General features: G+C 47.9%; 3 protein-coding genes across 4 annotated transcripts in view; 2 read left to right on the top strand and 1 right to left on the bottom strand.

Moving 5' to 3' along the window:
- trdmt1 (tRNA aspartic acid methyltransferase 1) overlaps window positions 1-1,642 on the bottom strand; it is a 50,855-nt gene extending 49,213 nt beyond the window's left edge. Inside the window, exon 1 of the mRNA XM_038268272.1 lies at window positions 1,507-1,642. Coding sequence (XP_038124200.1) covers window positions 1,507-1,570 — 64 coding nt within the window. The 5' untranslated portion in view covers window positions 1,571-1,642. The remainder of the gene's footprint in view (window positions 1-1,506) is intronic.
- Window positions 1,643-3,382: 1,740 nt separating this feature from the next.
- The window catches only part of rsu1 (Ras suppressor protein 1), a 38,895-nt gene continuing 22,348 nt past the window's right edge, over window positions 3,383-19,929 (top strand). The window contains exons 1-5 of one of the 2 annotated variants that reach the window (XM_038268240.1): window positions 3,383-3,655; window positions 6,183-6,233; window positions 7,069-7,189; window positions 8,144-8,262; window positions 12,263-12,344. In XM_038268240.1, the coding sequence (XP_038124168.1) occupies window positions 3,547-3,655; window positions 6,183-6,233; window positions 7,069-7,189; window positions 8,144-8,262; window positions 12,263-12,344 (482 nt within the window). In that variant the 5' untranslated portion in view covers window positions 3,383-3,546. Of the gene's footprint in view, window positions 3,656-6,182; window positions 6,234-6,787; window positions 6,809-7,043; window positions 7,190-8,143; window positions 8,263-12,262; window positions 12,345-19,929 lie in introns of those variants that run through there. The other variant, XM_038268247.1, reaches the window with a different exon arrangement.
- Window positions 3,702-5,560, top strand: LOC119772011. Its single transcript, XM_038268259.1, has 2 exons — window positions 3,702-3,881; window positions 3,936-5,560. The coding sequence occupies exons 1-2, from the start codon at window positions 3,721-3,723 to the stop codon at window positions 4,189-4,191; spliced, it is 417 nt and encodes a 138-aa protein (XP_038124187.1). The 5' UTR covers window positions 3,702-3,720; the 3' UTR covers window positions 4,192-5,560.

Below are 19,929 nucleotides of genomic sequence, written 5' to 3'. Positions count from 1 at the left end.
GCTTGGAATTTATGTGTTTAATATTATTTTAAAAGCTAAAAATACATAATTTGTTGGCAACTAATTTCCCATATAAGATATAAAAAAAAATAGGCTTTTTTTTAAAGTTTTTTTTTTTCTTCAAGTATTTTGAGGCCCTAAACAACTTTTACTTGGTCGGATTCGGGGCTAAATGGCTCTTTGGATATGAAAGGTTGCAGACCCCTGTTCTAGGTCATCAGATCAATTCAGTTCAGTCTGTCCAATCAGCTGCCTGTAGTGTCTTTAAATGTCCAGCAGGTGTCAGTATTCAGTCAGCAGCGTTTCATCATCATGGCACCACAACCTCTGAAATAAAACCAGAAGCTGGAGGTGGCCTCTGATTGGTCAGACTGGGATGGTGGAAGAAAAAGACCCAGGTGATCAGAAACTGCTCTGGTCCTGGTTGGGTTCTGGTGGACCTCTATGGATCTGAGATGGGGATCATTTATATTCTAAAATTTATTGATCATTAATAAATGATCTTGGTGTTATTTTTGATCAGGACCTGTCATTTAAATCCCAGATCAAAGATGTTTCTAGAATTTCCTTCTTTCATCTGAGGAATATTGCAAAAATGAGCAATCTCCTGTCCAGGGGTGATGCTGAGAAACTAGTCCATGCATTTGTTACTTCAAGGCTGGACTATTGTAATTCTTTACTATCAGGAAGTCCACAAACTGTAGTTAAAAGCCTTCAGCTGATCCAAAATGCTGCAGCCAGAGTTCTGATGAAAATGAAAAAGAGAGATCATATCTCTCCTATCCTGGCTTCTCTTCATTGGCTTCCTGTTAAATCCAGAATAGAATTTAAAATCCTCCTTCTCACATATAAAGCCTTAAATGGCCAAGCTCCATCTGATATCAGAGATCTGATTGTTCCTTATGTTCCTAACAGAGCACTTCGCTCTCAATCTGCAGGTTTACTAGTGGTTCCTAGAATTTCTAAAAGTAGAATGGGAGGCAGATCTTTTAGTTCTCAGGCTCCTCTCCTGTGGAACCAACTACCAGTTTTAGTCCGTGAGGCAGACACCCTGTCTACTTTTAAGGCTAGGCTTAAAACTTTCCTTTTTGATAAAGCTTCTAGTTAGAGTGGCTCAGGTTATCCTGAGCTATCTCGATAGTTCTGCTGCTATAGGCTTAGACTGCTGGAGGACATAGGGACCCCCATTTCATCATTCTGCTTCATTCTATCTCTATTCTCCCACTCTGCAGAATCTGTTAGTTCAATCTCTAACGTTCTGCTCTCTCTGCTTTTTCTCTTTTTTAACTCTTCCATTCTTCTTGGTTTTCTCTACTTTCCTTCTTCCATCCACCAAGCATCATCCTCTCCCTCTGCTGTTTACCTGCAGCTCCCACACCGGGGGGGGGGCTGTGTTTACCCGCTTCACGTGGAAGCAAACCCCGGAAGTGTCTCTGCCTGCAGCAGTCTGACCGAGCAGCTGATTAAACATCTTAGCGGAGAACAGATCCTGTCCTCCGGGTTTACCTTTCAGGGCGTAGTGCATGCCTCCGATCCCGCTGTAGAGCTCCAGCACCCGGAGAGGCTGCATGGCGGCGGACACCTGGAGGCTGATAACCAGCCCGAGGGCGCAGCAGCGCCACCTAGCGGACCGGAGGGCCTGAACCCAACCTCTCTGCAGACCCCAGCGGTGAAAAATACATTGGATAAAAGCTTTTATGTCACAGAAAGAATCTATCTGGTTCCATGACCCAAAATATATTTTTAATAAAGTCGGAAAGTTGGATTTGGTGCTGAAATGTGATGATGAAATTAGGAAACTGTCTGTCCAGTGATCTGAATTTCATTAACAGATATTAAACTTTTATTATTTGACATAATTTACTCCACATGGCTCCACTGGGGAACAACAGAACTATAACGATAAACAGGAAAACAATATTTAACGTTGAAGTTTGGTTTGAAAACAAGGTGATCTTTGTTACTGATCTAAGGGATGATCGTGGACATTTCCTACATTTTAACACCTTTAGAGAAATATTTGGTATTAACTGTTTGACACAGAAATGAACAAAGTCTGCAGAATAAAAGCTGCTGCTCTGCTGCACCTCTCTCTCTCTCTCAGTCAAATAGTCTTTCCAGAACTAAAAAAATTGAGCAATTGCTTATTAGAGATAGAAAATGTAACAATCATTTAACAGGGACAGCATTTAAATGTAAAACCTTTCATTGTTTCACTGGAATGACAAAAATTATAATAATTAATCTTTCAGGTAACATAGAAAAATTTTTTTAAATATTTAACATTCCAATTCCACCAAAGGTAAAAGAAATATAATCTAAAATGATGAATAGTTTTTATCCAACAGCAGAAACTCTGAGAACAGAATTGGATTTGAGGAGGATGCCTGAAACTATGGAACATTCTTCTATTGTTGTCGGGTCACAGGTCGCCTCTGGCAGAACCTGCATATTTGGTTAAGTAATGAAATAGATGATCTAATACTTTTTGAGATAAATCAAACATTAACATACAAGAATGACATTGTGAAGGATTTATCCGACACGCTCCATATGGTCATGAATTTGGGAAGATATATCGATGTATGTAAATGGAAAAATCTAAAACCTTCATTTATACGTTTTAAAAACTAAAAATCTTCTATTGGTCTTTATCGCTGTTAGCCGACAAATATGGACATAAACAGAAAGACATGATGGGTTTCCTGACCCGACAAAATGCTGAAGTGAACAAGATGCCAGGAGTGAGTTTGTCTCTTTTAATTGATTTAAGTTTTGATGTTTCCATTGGTTGTCATAACGCTGCCTGATTGATTGTTTATTTCTGTTTCTCTGCACTAGTTAAGCTGATCTTCTGTATATGAATGTTATTTTCTCTTTTTTTTGTAAAAATGAAAAGTTGAGATTCTTACTTGAAAATATAAATAAATATTTTTTTGTTAAATAAAAAAAAAAAGATCTTGAGGCTGATAAGGAGCCTGGAGGCGCAGTAGCGCCACCTACATGGACAGGCTTTAGAATAAGATGGAAACATTGACAGCAGTAATAATCATGTTAGTCTCAGTGGATCCTGATAAATGAGTGTTTATAGAAATAAAACCTGAAGATTGACTCTTTAAATCCATCCTACATGGGATGAATGTGAAGGTTGAATCTGTTTGCACTGGATCTACAGCTGAACCATCACCATCTCAAAGCAAAGATCTTTCAGACTTAGATCTCATCACTATTAGGAGCAACTTACCGGAACCGGAAGCTGGAGTCCCCTCTCCAATATGGCGGCCAGGTTCACGCACATGAAAGCTTCCGGTGCCGTGTTGCGTCCGCAGCCGGGCGGCGCAGAGGAAGAAAGATTTCCTAATAAGGACTGGGCGCTCCTTCCTCTGGAAACACTTCCGGGTGGGCGGCGCGTCAGAGAAAACTTCCAAACAGATTATTCCTGTTTTTCCTCCTCGGTCAGCCTCTGGGCTCCTTTTCTCTGCTTCCTCTCATCCTCCGTCGCTCCGCTAACGTCCGCGTGCCTTTCTGCTCCATAGTTCCTGAACCATGTCCAAGTCTCTGAAGAAGATCGTGGAGGAAAGTCGGGACAAGAACCTTCCAGAGGTGGAAATGTGCGACAGAGGGATTTCTAACATGCTGGACATCCCGGGGCTGTGTAAGATAAACGATCTGTGATTCCTCAGGGAGGGGGGAGGAGGGGGTCTATGTAGATGGGGGACTATGGAGGCTGAGGTCCAAGTTGTTCATGAAGCCGGAGGTCCATGGAGGTGGGTGTCTATGTCCATGGAGGTCTATGTCCATGGAGGTCTGTATCCATGGAGGTGGTTGTCTATGTCCATGGAGGTCTATGTCCATGGAGGTCTGTATCCATGGAGGTGGTTGTCTATGTCCATGGAGGTCTATGTCCATGGAGGTGGTTGAATATGTCCATGGAGGTCTATGTCCATGGAGGTCTATGTCCATGGAGGTCTGTATCCATGGAGGTGGTTGTCTATGTCCATGGAGGTCTATGTCCATGGAGGTCTGTATCCATGGAGGTGGTTGTCTATGTCCATGGAGGTCTATGTCCATGAAGGCTGGGTCTATGTCCATGAAGGCTGGGTCTATGTCCATGGAGGTGGGGGTCTATGTCAATGGAGGTCTATGTCCATGGAGGTGGGGGTCTATGTCAATGGAGGTCTATGTCCATGAAGGCTGGGTCTATGTCCATGGAGGTGGGGGTCTACCACCTTCATGAAGGCTGGAGGTCCAAGGAGATGGGTGTCTATGTCCATAGAGGTCTATATCAATGGAAGTCTATGTCCATGGAGGCTGGGTCTATGTCCATGGAGGTGGGGGTCTACCACCTTCATGAAGGCTGGAGGTCCAAGGAGATTGGAGTCTATGTCCATAGAGGTCTATGTCCATGGAGGTCTATGTCCATGGAGGTGGGGGGTGTATCTCCATGGAGGTCTATGTCCATAGAGGTCTATATCCATGGAGGTCTATATTCCATGGAGGTGGGGGGTGTATCTCCATGGAGGTCTATGTCCATAGAGGTCTATATCCATGGAGGTCTATGTCCATGGAGGTGGGGGTGTATCTCCATGGAGGTCTATGTCCATAGAGGTCTATATCCATGGAGGTCTATATTCCATGGAGGTGGGGGGTGTATCTCCATGGAGGTCTATCTCCATAGAGGTCTATATCCATGGAGGTCTATGTCCATGAAGGTCTGTTTCCATGGAGGTGGGGGTGTATCTCCATGGGGGCCTATGACCATGGAAGTGGGGGTCTATGTCCATGAAGGTCTATATCCATGGAGGTGAGGGTCTATGTCCATGGAGGTCTATATCCATGGAGGTGAGGGTCTATGTCCATGGAGGTCTATATCCCATGGAGGTGAGGGTCTATGTCCATGTAGGTCTATATCCCATGGAGGTGAGGGTCTATGTCCATGTAGGTCTATATCCCATGGAGGTGAGGGTCTATGTCCATGGAGGTCTATATCCATGGAGGTGCGGGTGTATCTTCATGGAGGTCTATTTCCATGGAGGTGGGGGTGTATCTCCATGGATTCCTATGTACATGGAAGTGTGGGTCTATGTCCATGGACATCTACATCCATGGAGGTGTGGGTCTATGTCCATGAAGGTCTATGTCCATGGAAGTCTATATCCATGGAGGTGGGGGTGTATCTTCATGGAGGTCTATATCCATGGAGCTGGGTGTCTATGTCCATGCAGGTCTATGTCCATGGAGGCTGGGTCTATGTCCATGGAGGTGGGGGTCTACCATCTTCATGAAGGCTGTAGGTCCAAGGAGGTGGGTGTCTTTCTATGTTCATAGAGGCCTATATCCATGGAGGTCTATGTCCGTTGAGGTGGGGGTGTATCTCCATGGAGATCTATGTCCATGGAGGTCTATGTCCATGGAGGTCTATATCCATGGAGGTCTATGTCCGTTGAGGTGGGGGTGTATCTCCATGGAGATCTATGTCCATGGAGGTCTATGTCCATGGAGGTCTATATTCATGGAGGTGGGGGTCTTTGTCCATGGTGGTCTATGTCCATGGAGGTGGGGGTGTATCTCCATGGAGGTGGGGGTCTATGTCCATGGAGGTCTTTGTCCATGGAGGCTGGGTCTATGTCCATGGAGGTGGGGGTCTATGTCCATGGATTTTGGGTTCTATGTCCACGGAGGTGGGGGTCTATGTCTATGGAGGTGGGGGTCTATGTCCATGGATTTTGGGTTCTATGTCCATGGAGGTGGGAGTCTATGTCTATGGAGGTGGGGGTCTACCACTTTCATGGAGGTGGGGGTCTATGTCCGTGGATTTTGGGTTCTATGTCCATGGAGGTGGGAGTCTATGTCCATGGAGGTGGGAGTCTATGTCCATGGAGGTGGGAGTCTATGTCCATGGATTTTGGGTTCTATGTCCATGGAGGTGGGAGTCTATGTCTATGGAGGTGGGGGTCTACCACTTTCATGGAGGTGGGGGTCTATGTCCATGGATTTTGGGTTCTATGTCCATGGAGGTGGGAGTCTATGTCTATGGAGATGGGGGTCTACCACTTTCATGGAGGCTGGAGGTCCACGTTGTTAATGAAGCTGGAGGTCCATGGAGGTGGAGGTCTTCTGCTGCTGAAATCTGAAGGTGTTGGAGTTCTTCTTCATGTCTCTCTGTCTGTGTCTGATTTCAGTCACGCTGTCCCACATCACCCAGCTGGTCCTCAGCCACAACAAGCTGACAGGTAAGAAGCTCCTGACCTTCAGCCTGATGTTTCCTTAGATGGACGAAGGTCCATGAAGGTCTTTCTCCATCTGATGTTTCCTTAGATGGACGAAGGTCCATGAAGGTCTTTCTCCATCTGATGTTTCCTTAGATGGACGAAGGTCCATGAAGGTCTTTCTCCATCTGATGTTTCCTTAGATGGACGAAGGTCCATGAAGGTCTTTCTCCATCTGATGTTTCCTTAGATGGACGAAGGTCCATGAAGGTCTTTCTCCATCTGATGTTTCCTTAGATGGATGAAGGTCCATGAAGGTCTTTCTCCATATGATGTTTCCTTAGATGGATGAAGGTCCATGAAGGTCTTTCTCCATATGATGTTTCCTTGGATGGATGAAGGTCCATGAAGGTCTTTCTCCATCTGATGTTTCCTTAGATGGACGAAGGTCCATGAAGGTCTTTCTCCATATGATGTTTCCTTGGATGGATGAAGGTCCATGAAGGTCTTTCTCCATCTGATGTTTCCTTAGATGGATGAAGGTCCATGAAGGTCTTTCTCCATATGATGTTTCCTTGGATGGATGAAGGTCCATGAAGGTCTTTCTCCATCTGATGTTTCCTTAGATGGACGAAGGTCCATGAAGGTCTTTCTCCATCTGATGTTTCCTTAGATGGACGAAGGTCCATGAAGGTCTTTCTCCATCTGATGTTTCCTTAGATGGACGAAGGTCCATGAAGGTCTTTCTCCATCTGATGTTTCCTTAGATGGACGAAGGTCCATGAAGGTCTTTCTCCATCTGATGTTTCCTTGGATGGATGAAGGTCCATTAAGGTCTTTCTCAATCTCATTTTTCCAGCTGTTCCTCCAAACATCTCAGAGCTGAAGAATCTGGAGGTTCTCAACCTTTTCAACAACCAGATTGAAGAGCTGCCCACCCAGATCAGCAGCCTGCAGAAGCTCAAGCACCTCAACCTAGGGTACGTGATGTCTCCTTCCCCCCCCCCCCCCCCCCCCCCCCCCCTCCTCCTTCCTTTCCTTCCTTCCTTCCTTCCTTCTCGGCTTCCTCAACTCAACTCAACTCTACTTTATTTATAAAGCGCTTTCAGTCAGCCAAAGCTAAAATCAAAGTGCTGTACAGGTCATTTGAGCAGATTATAAAACACAATTATCACCACAACACAAGACAAAAATAAGAAAAAAACAAAACCAAGTAAGAGAAAAGGTAAAGACAGAAACAGCCAAAGGCTGTTCCTTCCCTCGTTCCTTTCTTCTCCGCTTCCTTCCTTCCTTCCTGCCCCCCCCCCACTTCCTTCCTCCTTCCTTCATCCTTCCTTCCTTCTTGGCTTCCTTCATCCTTCCTTCCTTCTTGGCTTCCTTCATTCCTTCCTTCTTGGCTTCCTTCCTTCCTTCCTTCCTGCCTCTCTCCCTTCCTTCCTTCCTGCCTCCCCCCCCACTTCCTTCCTTCCTTCGTCCTTCCTTTTTGGCTTCCTTCATTCCTTCCTTCCTTCCTTCCTTCCTTCCTGCCTCTCTCCCTTCCTTCCTATCTTCCTGCCTGCCTCTCTTCCCTGCTTCCTTCCTTCCTTCCTTCCTTCTTGGCTTCCTTCCTTCTTTACTTCCTTCCTTCGTTCCTTCCTTCGTTCCTTCCTTCTTCGCTTCCTTCCTTCCTTCCTGGCTCTCTCCCTCCCCCCCCCACCCCCCCCCCCCCCCATCCTTCCTTCCTTTCTTCTTCACTTACTTCCTTCCTTCCCTCTTCGCTTCCTTACTTCCTTCCTTCCTTCCCTCTTCGCTTCCTTTTGAAGGCTTTTGAAGGCTCCTATCCAGCTAAAGGTTTGAGAAACAGATCAAACCAATGATGATGATGATGATGATGATGATGATGGCTGTTTTTTCTTAATGCTAACCAGCCGCTGTTGTTTGCTCTGTGGTTCCAGGATGAACCGTCTCAGCGGTTTACCCAGAGGGTTTGGGTCTCTTCCTGCTCTGGAGGTCTTGGATCTCACCTACAACAACCTGAACAAAGACTCACTGCCTGGAAACTTCTTCTACCTGAGTGAGCTTCACCAACCCGCCATGGGGCACGCCTTGGGCTGTTTCTGTCTTTACCTTTTCTCTTCTACCTGAGTGAGCTTCAACCATAACACCATGGGGCACGCCTTGGGCTGTTTCTGTCTTTACCTTTTCTCTTCTACCTGAGTGAGCTTCACCCATAGCACCATGGGGCACGCCTTGGGCTGTTTCTGTCTTTACCTTTTCTCTTCTACCTGAGGGAGCTTCACCCATAGCACCATGGGGCACGCCTTGGGCTGTTTCTGTCTTTACCTTTTCTCTTCTACCTGAGGGAGCTTCAACCATAACACCATGGGGCACGCCTTGGGCTGTTTCTGTCTTTACCTTTTCTCTTCTACCTGAGTGAGCTTCACCCATAACACCATGGGGCACGCCTTGGGCTGTTTCTGTCTTTACCTTTTCTCTTCTACCTGAGTGAGCTTCACCCATAACACCATGGGGCACGCCTTGGGCTGTTTCTGTCTTTACCTTTTCTCTTCTACCTGAGGGAGCTTCAACCATAACACCATGGGGCATGCCTTGGGCTGTTTCTGTCTTTACCTTTTCTCTTCTACCTGAGGGAGCTTCAACCATAACACCATGGGGCACGCCTTGGGCTGTTTCTGTCTTTACCTTTTCTCTTCTACCTGAGGGAGCTTCAACCATAACACCATGGGGTACGCCTTGGGCTGTTTCTGTCTTTACCTTTTCTCTTCTACCTGAGGGAGCTTCACCAACACGCCATGGGGCACGCCTTGGGCTGTTTCTGTCTTTACGTTTTCTCTTCTACCTGAGGGAGCTTCACCAACACACCATGGGGCACGCCTTGGGCTGTTTCTGTCTTTACCTTTTCTCTTCTACCTGAGGGAGCTTCACCAACACACCATGGGGCACGCCTTGGGCTGTTTCTGTCTTTACCTTTTCTCTTCTACCTGAGGGAGCTTCACCAACACACCATGGGGCACGCCTTGGGCTGTTTCTGTCTTTACGTTTTCTCTTCTACCTGAGGGAGCTTCACCAACACACCATGGGGCACGCCTTGGGCTGTTTCTGTCTTTACGTTTTCTCTTCTACCTGAGGGAGCTTCACCAACACACCATGGGGCACGCCTTGGGCTGTTTCTGTCTTTACCTTTTCTCTTCTACCTGAGGGAGCTTCAACCATAACAGCATGGGGCACGCCTTGGGCTGTTTCTGTCTTTACCTTTTCTCTTCTACCTGAGGGAGCTTCAACGATAACACCATGGGGCACGCCTTGGGCTGTTTCTGTCTTTACCTTTTCTCTTCTACCTGAGGGAGCTTCAACCATAACACCATGGGGCACGCCTTGGGCTGTTTCTGTCTTTACCTTTTCTCTTCTACCTGAGGGAGCTTCAACCATAACACCATGGGGCACGCCTTGGGCTGTTTCTGTCTTTACCTTTTCTCTTATACCTGAGGGAGCTTCACCAACACACCATGGGGCATGCCTTGGGCTGTTTCTGTATTTATCTTTTGTCTTCTACCTGCTGCACCTGAAACTGTTCCTCTTTTCTCCTGGTTGTGGTTAAGGAGTTTTGATGGCAGTGGTCCTGGGTTGTTCTTCAGGTTGATCAGCTTTGGGCTCTGCTGCTGAAGCAGGGAGAAGATTCAGTGGAAGAAAAAACATTTTGGCAATCCTCCACGTTTACCCAGGAGAGAAAAACTGGATGTGATTTATTTCAGACAGCAGCTGATGAACCTGCTGCTGACCTTTGACCTTAGGCTAATGAAGACCAGTCCGAGCTTCTGGAGCTTTTTCTCCGGAGCCTGTCCAGATTGATCTGTGTAGATCAGTGTAGCTGATGCCTGGTTAGCAATCAGCAGCCTCTCTGAGGACGGTTTCTGGTTGGAGGTTCTAGGAAAATCAGCACCTTTAAACCTGGGCTGCTTTAACTTCTGCTGGGTCCAATTGGACCGGCATCCATTGGATGGGCTTCTCTTGTCTTGAACTGGGAACTAAAGCTGTCTCTGGGAATTTCCCCTTGATAATGGGAGGCGGCTTTGATCCTGCAGAACCAGAACCAGCCAGAAATATATCCAGTCTGAACCAAACAGCCAGAACCAACCAGACAGAACTATCCAGAAATATACAGTCAGAACCAGTCAGAACCAAGCAGCCAGAAATATATCCAGTTAGAACCTGTCAGAACCAACCTGCCTGAATGCAACCAGAACCAGCCAGAAATATCCAGTCAGAACTAGCCAAAATAAACCATTCAGAACTAGCCAGATTAAACCAGTCAGAATTAGTCAGAATCATTCAGAACAAACTAGTCAGAACCAACCAGCACGAAACAGTCAGAACCAACCGGCCAGAACCAGCCACCCAAAAATGTGCAGTCAGAACCAGCCAAAAATATCAAGTCAGAAGCAGCCAGAACCAACCAGAACAACTCAGAACCAGAATCAGTCAAAACAAACCAACAAGAATCAACCAGAACAATCCAGTCGGAACCAGTCAGATCCAACCAGCAAGAATCAATCAGAACCAGCCAGGCAGAACCAGTCAGAACCGTTCAGAACTTACCAGTCAGAACAAACCAGTCAGAATGAACCAGAACAAACCAGAATCATTCAGTCAGAACCAGTCAGATCCAACCAGCAAGAACCAGTCAGAACCAGCCAACCAGAACCAGTCAGAATCAACCAGCCAGAACCAGCCAGTCAGAACAAACCAACCAGAACCAGTCAGAACCATTTAGAGCTAACCAGTCAGAACCAGCCAGCCAGAAACTGTCAGAACCAGTGAGCCAGAAGCAACCAGCCGGAACCAGTCAAAACGAACCGGCCATAACCAGCCTGCCAGACCCAGTCAGAACCAACCAACCAGAACCAGTCAGAACCAGCGAGCCAGAACCAGTCAAAACCAAACAGCCAGAACCAACCAGCCTGAATCAATCAGAACCAGACAACCAAAGCCAGTCAGAACCAGCCAGAACCAGCCAGAACCAGTCAGAACCAGTCAGTCATAACCAGTCAAAACCGACCAGCCAGAACCAGCCAAAATAAGCCAGCCAGAACCAGTCAGAATCAGCGAGCCAGAACCAGTCAAAGCCAACCAGTCAGAACCAATCAGAACCATCTAGAACCAACCCAAACCAGTTAGAACAATCCACATCCAGTCGGAATTGACCAGACCCAGGATACAGCCTGTCTGGGTGTAACGTTGTCATCAGACACTAGATGGCAGCAGAAGCCAGTAGAACCTCTCCCTGCTGCATCGGTTCAGATAGGAGACAAACTGATCAGCAGCTGTAGGCCTGTACCAGAGCTAGAACTACTGATACTGGTACCAGACCTAGAACCAATGATACTAGTACCAGACCTAGAACCACTGATACTGGTACCAGACCTAGAACCACTAATACTGGTACCAGACCTGGAACCAATGATACTAGTACCAGACCTAGAACCAATGATACTGGTAACAGACCTAGAACCACTGATACTGGTACCAGACCTAGAACCACTGATACTGGTACCAGACCTGGAACCAATGATACTAGTACCAGACCTAGAACCAATGATACTGGTAACAGACCTAGAACCTCTGATACTGGTACCAGACTTAGAACCAATGATACTGGTAACAGACCTAGAACCACTGATACTGGTACCAGACCTAGATACCAATACTGATACTGGTATCACTCAGACCTAGAACACACTCAGCGCTCTCGCTCAGCGAGCTAACTCGTCAACCCAATGCGAAACCACCATTGATATAGTACCAGCCTAGCTCTCTCAATGATACTGAGTAACAGACCTAGAACCACTGATTCTGGTACCAGACTAGAAACCACTGATACTGTTACCAGACCTGGGAGACCAATGATACTAGTACCAGACCTAGAACCAATGATATGGTAACAGACCTAGAACCTCTGATACTGGTACCAGACTTAGAACCAGCCCTTCTGTTTCTAGATTTAGCCACCATGAGAAGTCCTTCTAACTCACCCATCTGTGCTTTGTGTCTCCCAGCCACCCTCAGAGCGCTGTATCTCAGTGACAACGACTTTGAGGATCTTCCTGCTGACATCGAGAAGCTGACAAAGCTGCAGATGATAGGGGGAGGTGCATTTAAAAGACACCAGACAACATATCTGGGAGGTGGAGGCGTACGACTCTCCAGCTGCTGATCGAGGTTCTTTGTATTCGCTCACCTACTCACTCTCGAACTATAGAAAGTAGTTCAGCCAGCTGTATTTTCCATTTTGACGGATGCTGCCTGCCGTCCTCACTAGAAATATAGAAAGTAGATCAGACAGTGCTGTCCAGATGCAAGCCACCAGATGCCCTCGCAATGCGCTCCCTCCCCCTCTTTGTCTGGAGCAGAGAGATTTATGTAGGTAATATACGCTTCTTCCGCGTCCTGCTCCTCCAGACAGCTGATCCAGACGCCTGCGGCCACTGTAGCGCGAAGAAATCGCAGAGCATTTGTTTTGAGATCTAGTGCACTTGAACTATAGAAAGTAGATCAGACAGCTGATCCAGACGCTGCTGCCTGCGTCCTCACTAGAACTATAGAAAGTAGATCAGACAGCTGATCCAGACGCTGCTGCCTGCGTCCTCACTAGAACTATAGAAAGTAGATCAGACAGCTGATCCAGACGCTGCTGCCTGCGTCCTCACTAGAACTATAGAAAGTAGATCAGACAGCTGATCCAGACGCTGCTGCCTGCGTCCTCACTAGAACTATAGAAAGTAGATCAGACAGCTGATCCAGACGCTGCTGCCTGCGTCCTCACTAGAACTATAGAAAGTAGATCAGACAGCTGATCCAGACGCTGCTGCCTGCGTCCTCACTAGAACTATAGAAAGTAGATCAGACAGCTGATCCAGACGCTGCTGCCTGCGTCCTCACTAGAACTATAGAAAGTAGATCAGACAGCTGATCCAGACGCTGCTGCCTGCGTCCTCACTAGAACTATAGAAAGTAGATCAGACAGCTGATCCAGACGCTGCTGCCTGCGTCCTCACTAGAACTATAGAAAGTAGATCAGACAGCTGATCCAGACGCTGCTGCCTGCGTCCTCACTAGAACTATAGAAAGTAGATCAGACAGCTGATCCAGACGCTGCTGCCTGCGTCCTCACTAGAACTATAGAAAGTAGATCAGACAGCTGATCCAGACGCTGCTGCCTGCGTCCTCACTAGAACTATAGAAAGTAGATCAGACAGCTGATCCAGACGCTGCTGCCTGCGTCCTCACTAGAACTATAGAAAGTAGATCAGACAGCTGATCCAGACGCTGCTGCCTGCGTCCTCACTAGAACTATAGAAAGTAGATCAGACAGCTGATCCAGACGCTGCTGCCTGCGTCCTCACTAGAACTATAGAAAGTAGATCAGACAGCTGATCCAGACGCTGCTGCCTGCGTCCTCACTAGAACTATAGAAAGTAGATCAGACAGCTGATCCAGACGCTGCTGCCTGCGTCCTCACTAGAACTATAGAAAGTAGATCAGACAGCTGATCCAGACGCTGCTGCCTGCGTCCTCACTAGAACTATAGAAAGTAGATCAGACAGCTGATCCAGACGCTGCTGCCTGCGTCCTCACTAGAACTATAGAAAGTAGATCAGACAGCTGATCCAGACGCTGCTGCCTGCGTCCTCACTAGAACTATAGAAAGTAGATCAGACAGCTGATCCAGACGCTGCTGCCTGCGTCCTCACTAGAACTATAGAAAGTAGATCAGACAGCTGATCCAGACGCTGCTGCCTGCGTCCTCACTAGAACTATAGAAAGTAGATCAGACAGCTGATCCAGACGCTGCTGCCTGCGTCCTCACTAGAACTATAGAAAGTAGATCAGACAGCTGATCCAGACGCTGCTGCCTGCGTCCTCACTAGAACTATAGAAAGTAGATCAGACAGCTGATCCAGACGCTGCTGCCTGCGTCCTCACTAGAACTATAGAAAGTAGATCAGACAGCTGATCCAGACGCTGCTGCCTGCGTCCTCACTAGAACTATAGAAAGTAGATCAGACAGCTGATCCAGACGCTGCTGCCTGCGTCCTCACTAGAACTATAGAAAGTAGATCAGACAGCTGATCCAGACGCTGCTGCCTGCGTCCTCACTAGAACTATAGAAAGTAGATCAGACAGCTGATCCAGACGCTGCTGCCTGCGTCCTCACTAGAACTATAGAAAGTAGATCAGACAGCTGATCCAGACGCTGCTGCCTGCGTCCTCACTAGAACTATAGAAAGTAGATCAGACAGCTGATCCAGACGCTGCTGCCTGCGTCCTCACTAGAACTATAGAAAGTAGATCAGACAGCTGATCCAGACGCTGCTGCCTGCGTCCTCACTAGAACTATAGAAAGTAGATCAGACAGCTGATCCAGACGCTGCTGCCTGCGTCCTCACTAGAACTATAGAAAGTAGATCAGACAGCTGATCCAGACGCTGCTGCCTGCGTCCTCACTAGAACTATAGAAAGTAGATCAGACAGCTGATCCAGACGCTGCTGCCTGCGTCCTCACTAGAACTATAGAAAGTAGATCAGACAGCTGATCCAGACGCTGCTGCCTGCGTCCTCACTAGAACTATAGAAAGTAGATCAGACAGCTGATCCAGACGCTGCTGCCTGCGTCCTCACTAGAACTATAGAAAGTAGATCAGACAGCTGATCCAGACGCTGCTGCCTGCGTCCTCACTAGAACTATAGAAAGTAGATCAGACAGCTGATCCAGACGCTGCTGCCTGCGTCCTCACTAGAACTATAGAAAGTAGATCAGACAGCTGATCCAGACGCTGCTGCCTGCGTCCTCACTAGAACTATAGAAAGTAGATCAGACAGCTGATCCAGACGCTGCTGCCTGCGTCCTCACTAGAACTATAGAAAGTAGATCAGACAGCTGATCCAGACGCTGCTGCCTGCGTCCTCACTAGAACTATAGAAAGTAGATCAGACAGCTGATCCAGACGCTGCTGCCTGCGTCCTCACTAGAACTATAGAAAGTAGATCAGACAGCTGATCCAGACGCTGCTGCCTGCGTCCTCACTAGAACTATAGAAAGTAGATCAGACAGCTGATCCAGACGCTGCTGCCTGCGTCCTCACTAGAACTATAGAAAGTAGATCAGACAGCTGATCCAGACGCTGCTGCCTGCGTCCTCACTAGAACTATAGAAAGTAGATCAGACAGCTGATCCAGACGCTGCTGCCTGCGTCCTCACTAGAACTATAGAAAGTAGATCAGACAGCTGATCCAGACGCTGCTGCCTGCGTCCTCACTAGAACTATAGAAAGTAGATCAGACAGCTGATCCAGACGCTGCTGCCTGCGTCCTCACTAGAACTATAGAAAGTAGATCAGACAGCTGATCCAGACGCTGCTGCCTGCGTCCTCACTAGAACTATAGAAAGTAGATCAGACAGCTGATCCAGACGCTGCTGCCTGCGTCCTCACTAGAACTATAGAAAGTAGATCAGACAGCTGATCCAGACGCTGCTGCCTGCGTCCTCACTAGAACTATAGAAAGTAGATCAGACAGCTGATCCAGACGCTGCTGCCTGCGTCCTCACTAGAACTATAGAAAGTAGATCAGACAGCTGATCCAGACGCTGCTGCCTGCGTCCTCACTAGAACTATAGAAAGTAGATCAGACAGCTGATCCAGACGCTGCTGCCTGCGTCCTCACTAGAACTATAGAAAGTAGATCAGACAGCTGATCCAGACGCTGCTGCCTGCGTCCTCACTAGAACTATAGAAAGTAGATCAGACAGCTGATCCAGACGCTGCTGCCTGCGTCCTCACTAGAACTATAGAAAGTAGATCAGACAGCTGATCCAGACGCTGCTGCCTGCGTCCTCACTAGAACTATAGAAAGTAGATCAGACAGCTGATCCAGACGCTGCTGCCTGCGTCCTCACTAGAACTATAGAAAGTAGATCAGACAGCTGATCCAGACGCTGCTGCCTGCGTCCTCACTAGAACTATAGAAAGTAGATCAGACAGCTGATCCAGACGCTGCTGCCTGCGTCCTCACTAGAACTATAGAAAGTAGATCAGACAGCTGATCCAGACGCTGCTGCCTGCGTCCTCACTAGAACTATAGAAAGTAGATCAGACAGCTGATCCAGACGCTGCTGCCTGCGTCCTCACTAGAACTATAGAAAGTAGATCAGACAGCTGATCCAGACGCTGCTGCCTGCGTCCTCACTAGAACTATAGAAAGTAGATCAGACAGCTGATCCAGACGCTGCTGCCTGCGTCCTCACTAGAACTATAGAAAGTAGATCAGACAGCTGATCCAGACGCTGCTGCCTGCGTCCTCACTAGAACTATAGAAAGTAGATCAGACAGCTGATCCAGACGCTGCTGCCTGCGTCCTCACTAGAACTATAGAAAGTAGATCAGACAGCTGATCCAGACGCTGCTGCCTGCGTCCTCACTAGAACTATAGAAAGTAGATCAGACAGCTGATCCAGACGCTGCTGCCTGCGTCCTCACTAGAACTATAGAAAGTAGATCAGACAGCTGATCCAGACGCTGCTGCCTGCGTCCTCACTAGAACTATAGAAAGTAGATCAGACAGCTGATCCAGACGCTGCTGCCTGCGTCCTCACTAGAACTATAGAAAGTAGATCAGACAGCTGATCCAGACGCTGCTGCCTGCGTCCTCACTAGAACTATAGAAAGTAGATCAGACAGCTGATCCAGACGCTGCTGCCTGCGTCCTCACTAGAACTATAGAAAGTAGATCAGACAGCTGATCCAGACGCTGCTGCCTGCGTCCTCACTAGAACTATAGAAAGTAGATCAGACAGCTGATCCAGACGCTGCTGCCTGCGTCCTCACTAGAACTATAGAAAGTAGATCAGACAGCTGATCCAGACGCTGCTGCCTGCGTCCTCACTAGAACTATAGAAAGTAGATCAGACAGCTGATCCAGACGCTGCTGCCTGCGTCCTCACTAGAACTATAGAAAGTAGATCAGACAGCTGATCCAGACGCTGCTGCCTGCGTCCTCACTAGAACTATAGAAAGTAGATCAGACAGCTGATCCAGACGCTGCTGCCTGCGTCCTCACTAGAACTATAGAAAGTAGATCAGACAGCTGATCCAGACGCTGCTGCCTGCGTCCTCACTAGAACTATAGAAAGTAGATCAGACAGCTGATCCAGACGCTGCTGCCTGCGTCCTCACTAGAACTATAGAAAGTAGATCAGACAGCTGATCCAGACGCTGCTGCCTGCGTCCTCACTAGAACTATAGAAAGTAGATCAGACAGCTGATCCAGACGCTGCTGCCTGCGTCCTCACTAGAACTATAGAAAGTAGATCAGACAGCTGATCCAGACGCTGCTGCCTGCGTCCTCACTAGAACTATAGAAAGTAGATCAGACAGCTGATCCAGACGCTGCTGCCTGCGTCCTCACTAGAACTATAGAAAGTAGATCAGACAGCTGATCCAGACGCTGCTGCCTGCGTCCTCACTAGAACTATAGAAAGTAGATCAGACAGCTGATCCAGACGCTGCTGCCTGCGTCCTCACTAGAACTATAGAAAGTAGATCAGACAGCTGATCCAGACGCTGCTGCCTGCGTCCTCACTAGAACTATAGAAAGTAGATCAGACAGCTGATCCAGACGCTGCTGCCTGCGTCCTCACTAGAACTATAGAAAGTAGATCAGACAGCTGATCCAGACGCTGCTGCCTGCGTCCTCACTAGAACTATAGAAAGTAGATCAGACAGCTGATCCAGACGCTGCTGCCTGCGTCCTCACTAGAACTATAGAAAGTAGATCAGACAGCTGATCCAGACGCTGCTGCCTGCGTCCTCACTAGAACTATAGAAAGTAGATCAGACAGCTGATCCAGACGCTGCTGCCTGCGTCCTCACTAGAACTATAGAAAGTAGATCAGACAGCTGATCCAGACGCTGCTGCCTGCGTCCTCACTAGAACTATAGAAAGTAGATCAGACAGCTGATCCAGACGCTGCTGCCTGCGTCCTCACTAGAACTATAGAAAGTAGATCAGACAGCTGATCCAGACGCTGCTGCCTGCGTCCTCACTAGAACTATAGAAAGTAGATCAGACAGCTGATCCAGACGCTGCTGCCTGCGTCCTCACTAGAACTATAGAAAGTAGATCAGACAGCTGATCCAGACGCTGCTGCCTGCGTCCTCACTAGAACTATAGAAAGTAGATCAGACAGCTGATCCAGACGCTGCTGCCTGCGTCCTCACTAGAACTATAGAAAGTAGATCAGACAGCTGATCCAGACGCTGCTGCCTGCGTCCTCACTAGAACTATAGAAAGTAGATCAGACAGCTGATCCAGACGCTGCTGCCTGCGTCCTCACTAGAACTATAGAAAGTAGATCAGACAGCTGATCCAGACGCTGCTGCCTGCGTCCTCACTAGAACTATAGAAAGTAGATCAGACAGCTGATCCAGACGCTGCTGCCTGCGTCCTCACTAGAACTATAGAAAGTAGATCAGACAGCTGATCCAGACGCTGCTGCCTGCGTCCTCACTAGAACTATAGAAAGTAGATCAGACAGCTGATCCAGACGCTGCTGCCTGCGTCCTCACTAGAACTATAGAAAGTAGATCAGACAGCTGATCCAGACGCTGCTGCCTGCGTCCTCACTAGAACTATAGAAAGTAGATCAGACAGCTGATCCAGACGCTGCTGCCTGCGTCCTCACTAGAACTATAGAAAGTAGATCAGACAGCTGATCCAGACGCTGCTGCCTGCGTCCTCACTAGAACTATAGAAAGTAGATCAGACAGCTGATCCAGACGCTGCTGCCTGCGTCCTCACTAGAACTATAGAAAGTAGATCAGACAGCTGATCCAGACGCTGCTGCCTGCGTCCTCACTAGAACTATAGAAAGTAGATCAGACAGCTGATCCAGACGCTGCTGCCTGCGTCCTCACTAGAACTATAGAAAGTAGATCAGACAGCTGATCCAGACGCTGCTGCCTGCGTCCTCACTAGAACTATAGAAAGTAGATCAGACAGCTGATCCAGACGCTGCTGCCTGCGTCCTCACTAGAACTATAGAAAGTAGATCAGACAGCTGATCCAGACGCTGCTGCCTGCGTCCTCACTAGAACTATAGAAAGTAGATCAGACAGCTGATCCAGACGCTGCTGCCTGCGTCCTCACTAGAACTATAGAAAGTAGATCAGACAGCTGATCCAGACGCTGCTGCCTGCGTCCTCACTAGAACTATAGAAAGTAGATCAGACAGCTGATCCAGACGCTGCTGCCTGCGTCCTCACTAGAACTATAGAAAGTAGATCAGACAGCTGATCCAGACGCTGCTGCCTGCGTCCTCACTAGAACTATAGAAAGTAGATCAGACAGCTGATCCAGACGCTGCTGCCTGCGTCCTCACTAGAACTATAGAAAGTAGATCAGACAGCTGATCCAGACGCTGCTGCCTGCGTCCTCACTAGAACTATAGAAAGTAGATCAGACAGCTGATCCAGACGCTGCTGCCTGCGTCCTCACTAGAACTATAGAAAGTAGATCAGACAGCTGATCCAGACGCTGCTGCCTGCGTCCTCACTAGAACTATAGAAAGTAGATCAGACAGCTGATCCAGACGCTGCTGCCTGCGTCCTCACTAGAACTATAGAAAGTAGATCAGACAGCTGATCCAGACGCTGCTGCCTGCGTCCTC

This window comes from Cyprinodon tularosa, unplaced genomic scaffold, assembly GCF_016077235.1.
Source record: "Cyprinodon tularosa strain WSP-4 unplaced genomic scaffold, ASM1607723v1 ctg1188, whole genome shotgun sequence".
In the NCBI taxonomy this organism is placed as follows: domain Eukaryota; kingdom Metazoa; phylum Chordata; class Actinopteri; order Cyprinodontiformes; family Cyprinodontidae; genus Cyprinodon; species Cyprinodon tularosa.
Note: the sequence above shows the minus strand (reverse complement) of the source record. Positions and strands in the feature narration are given on the sequence as shown.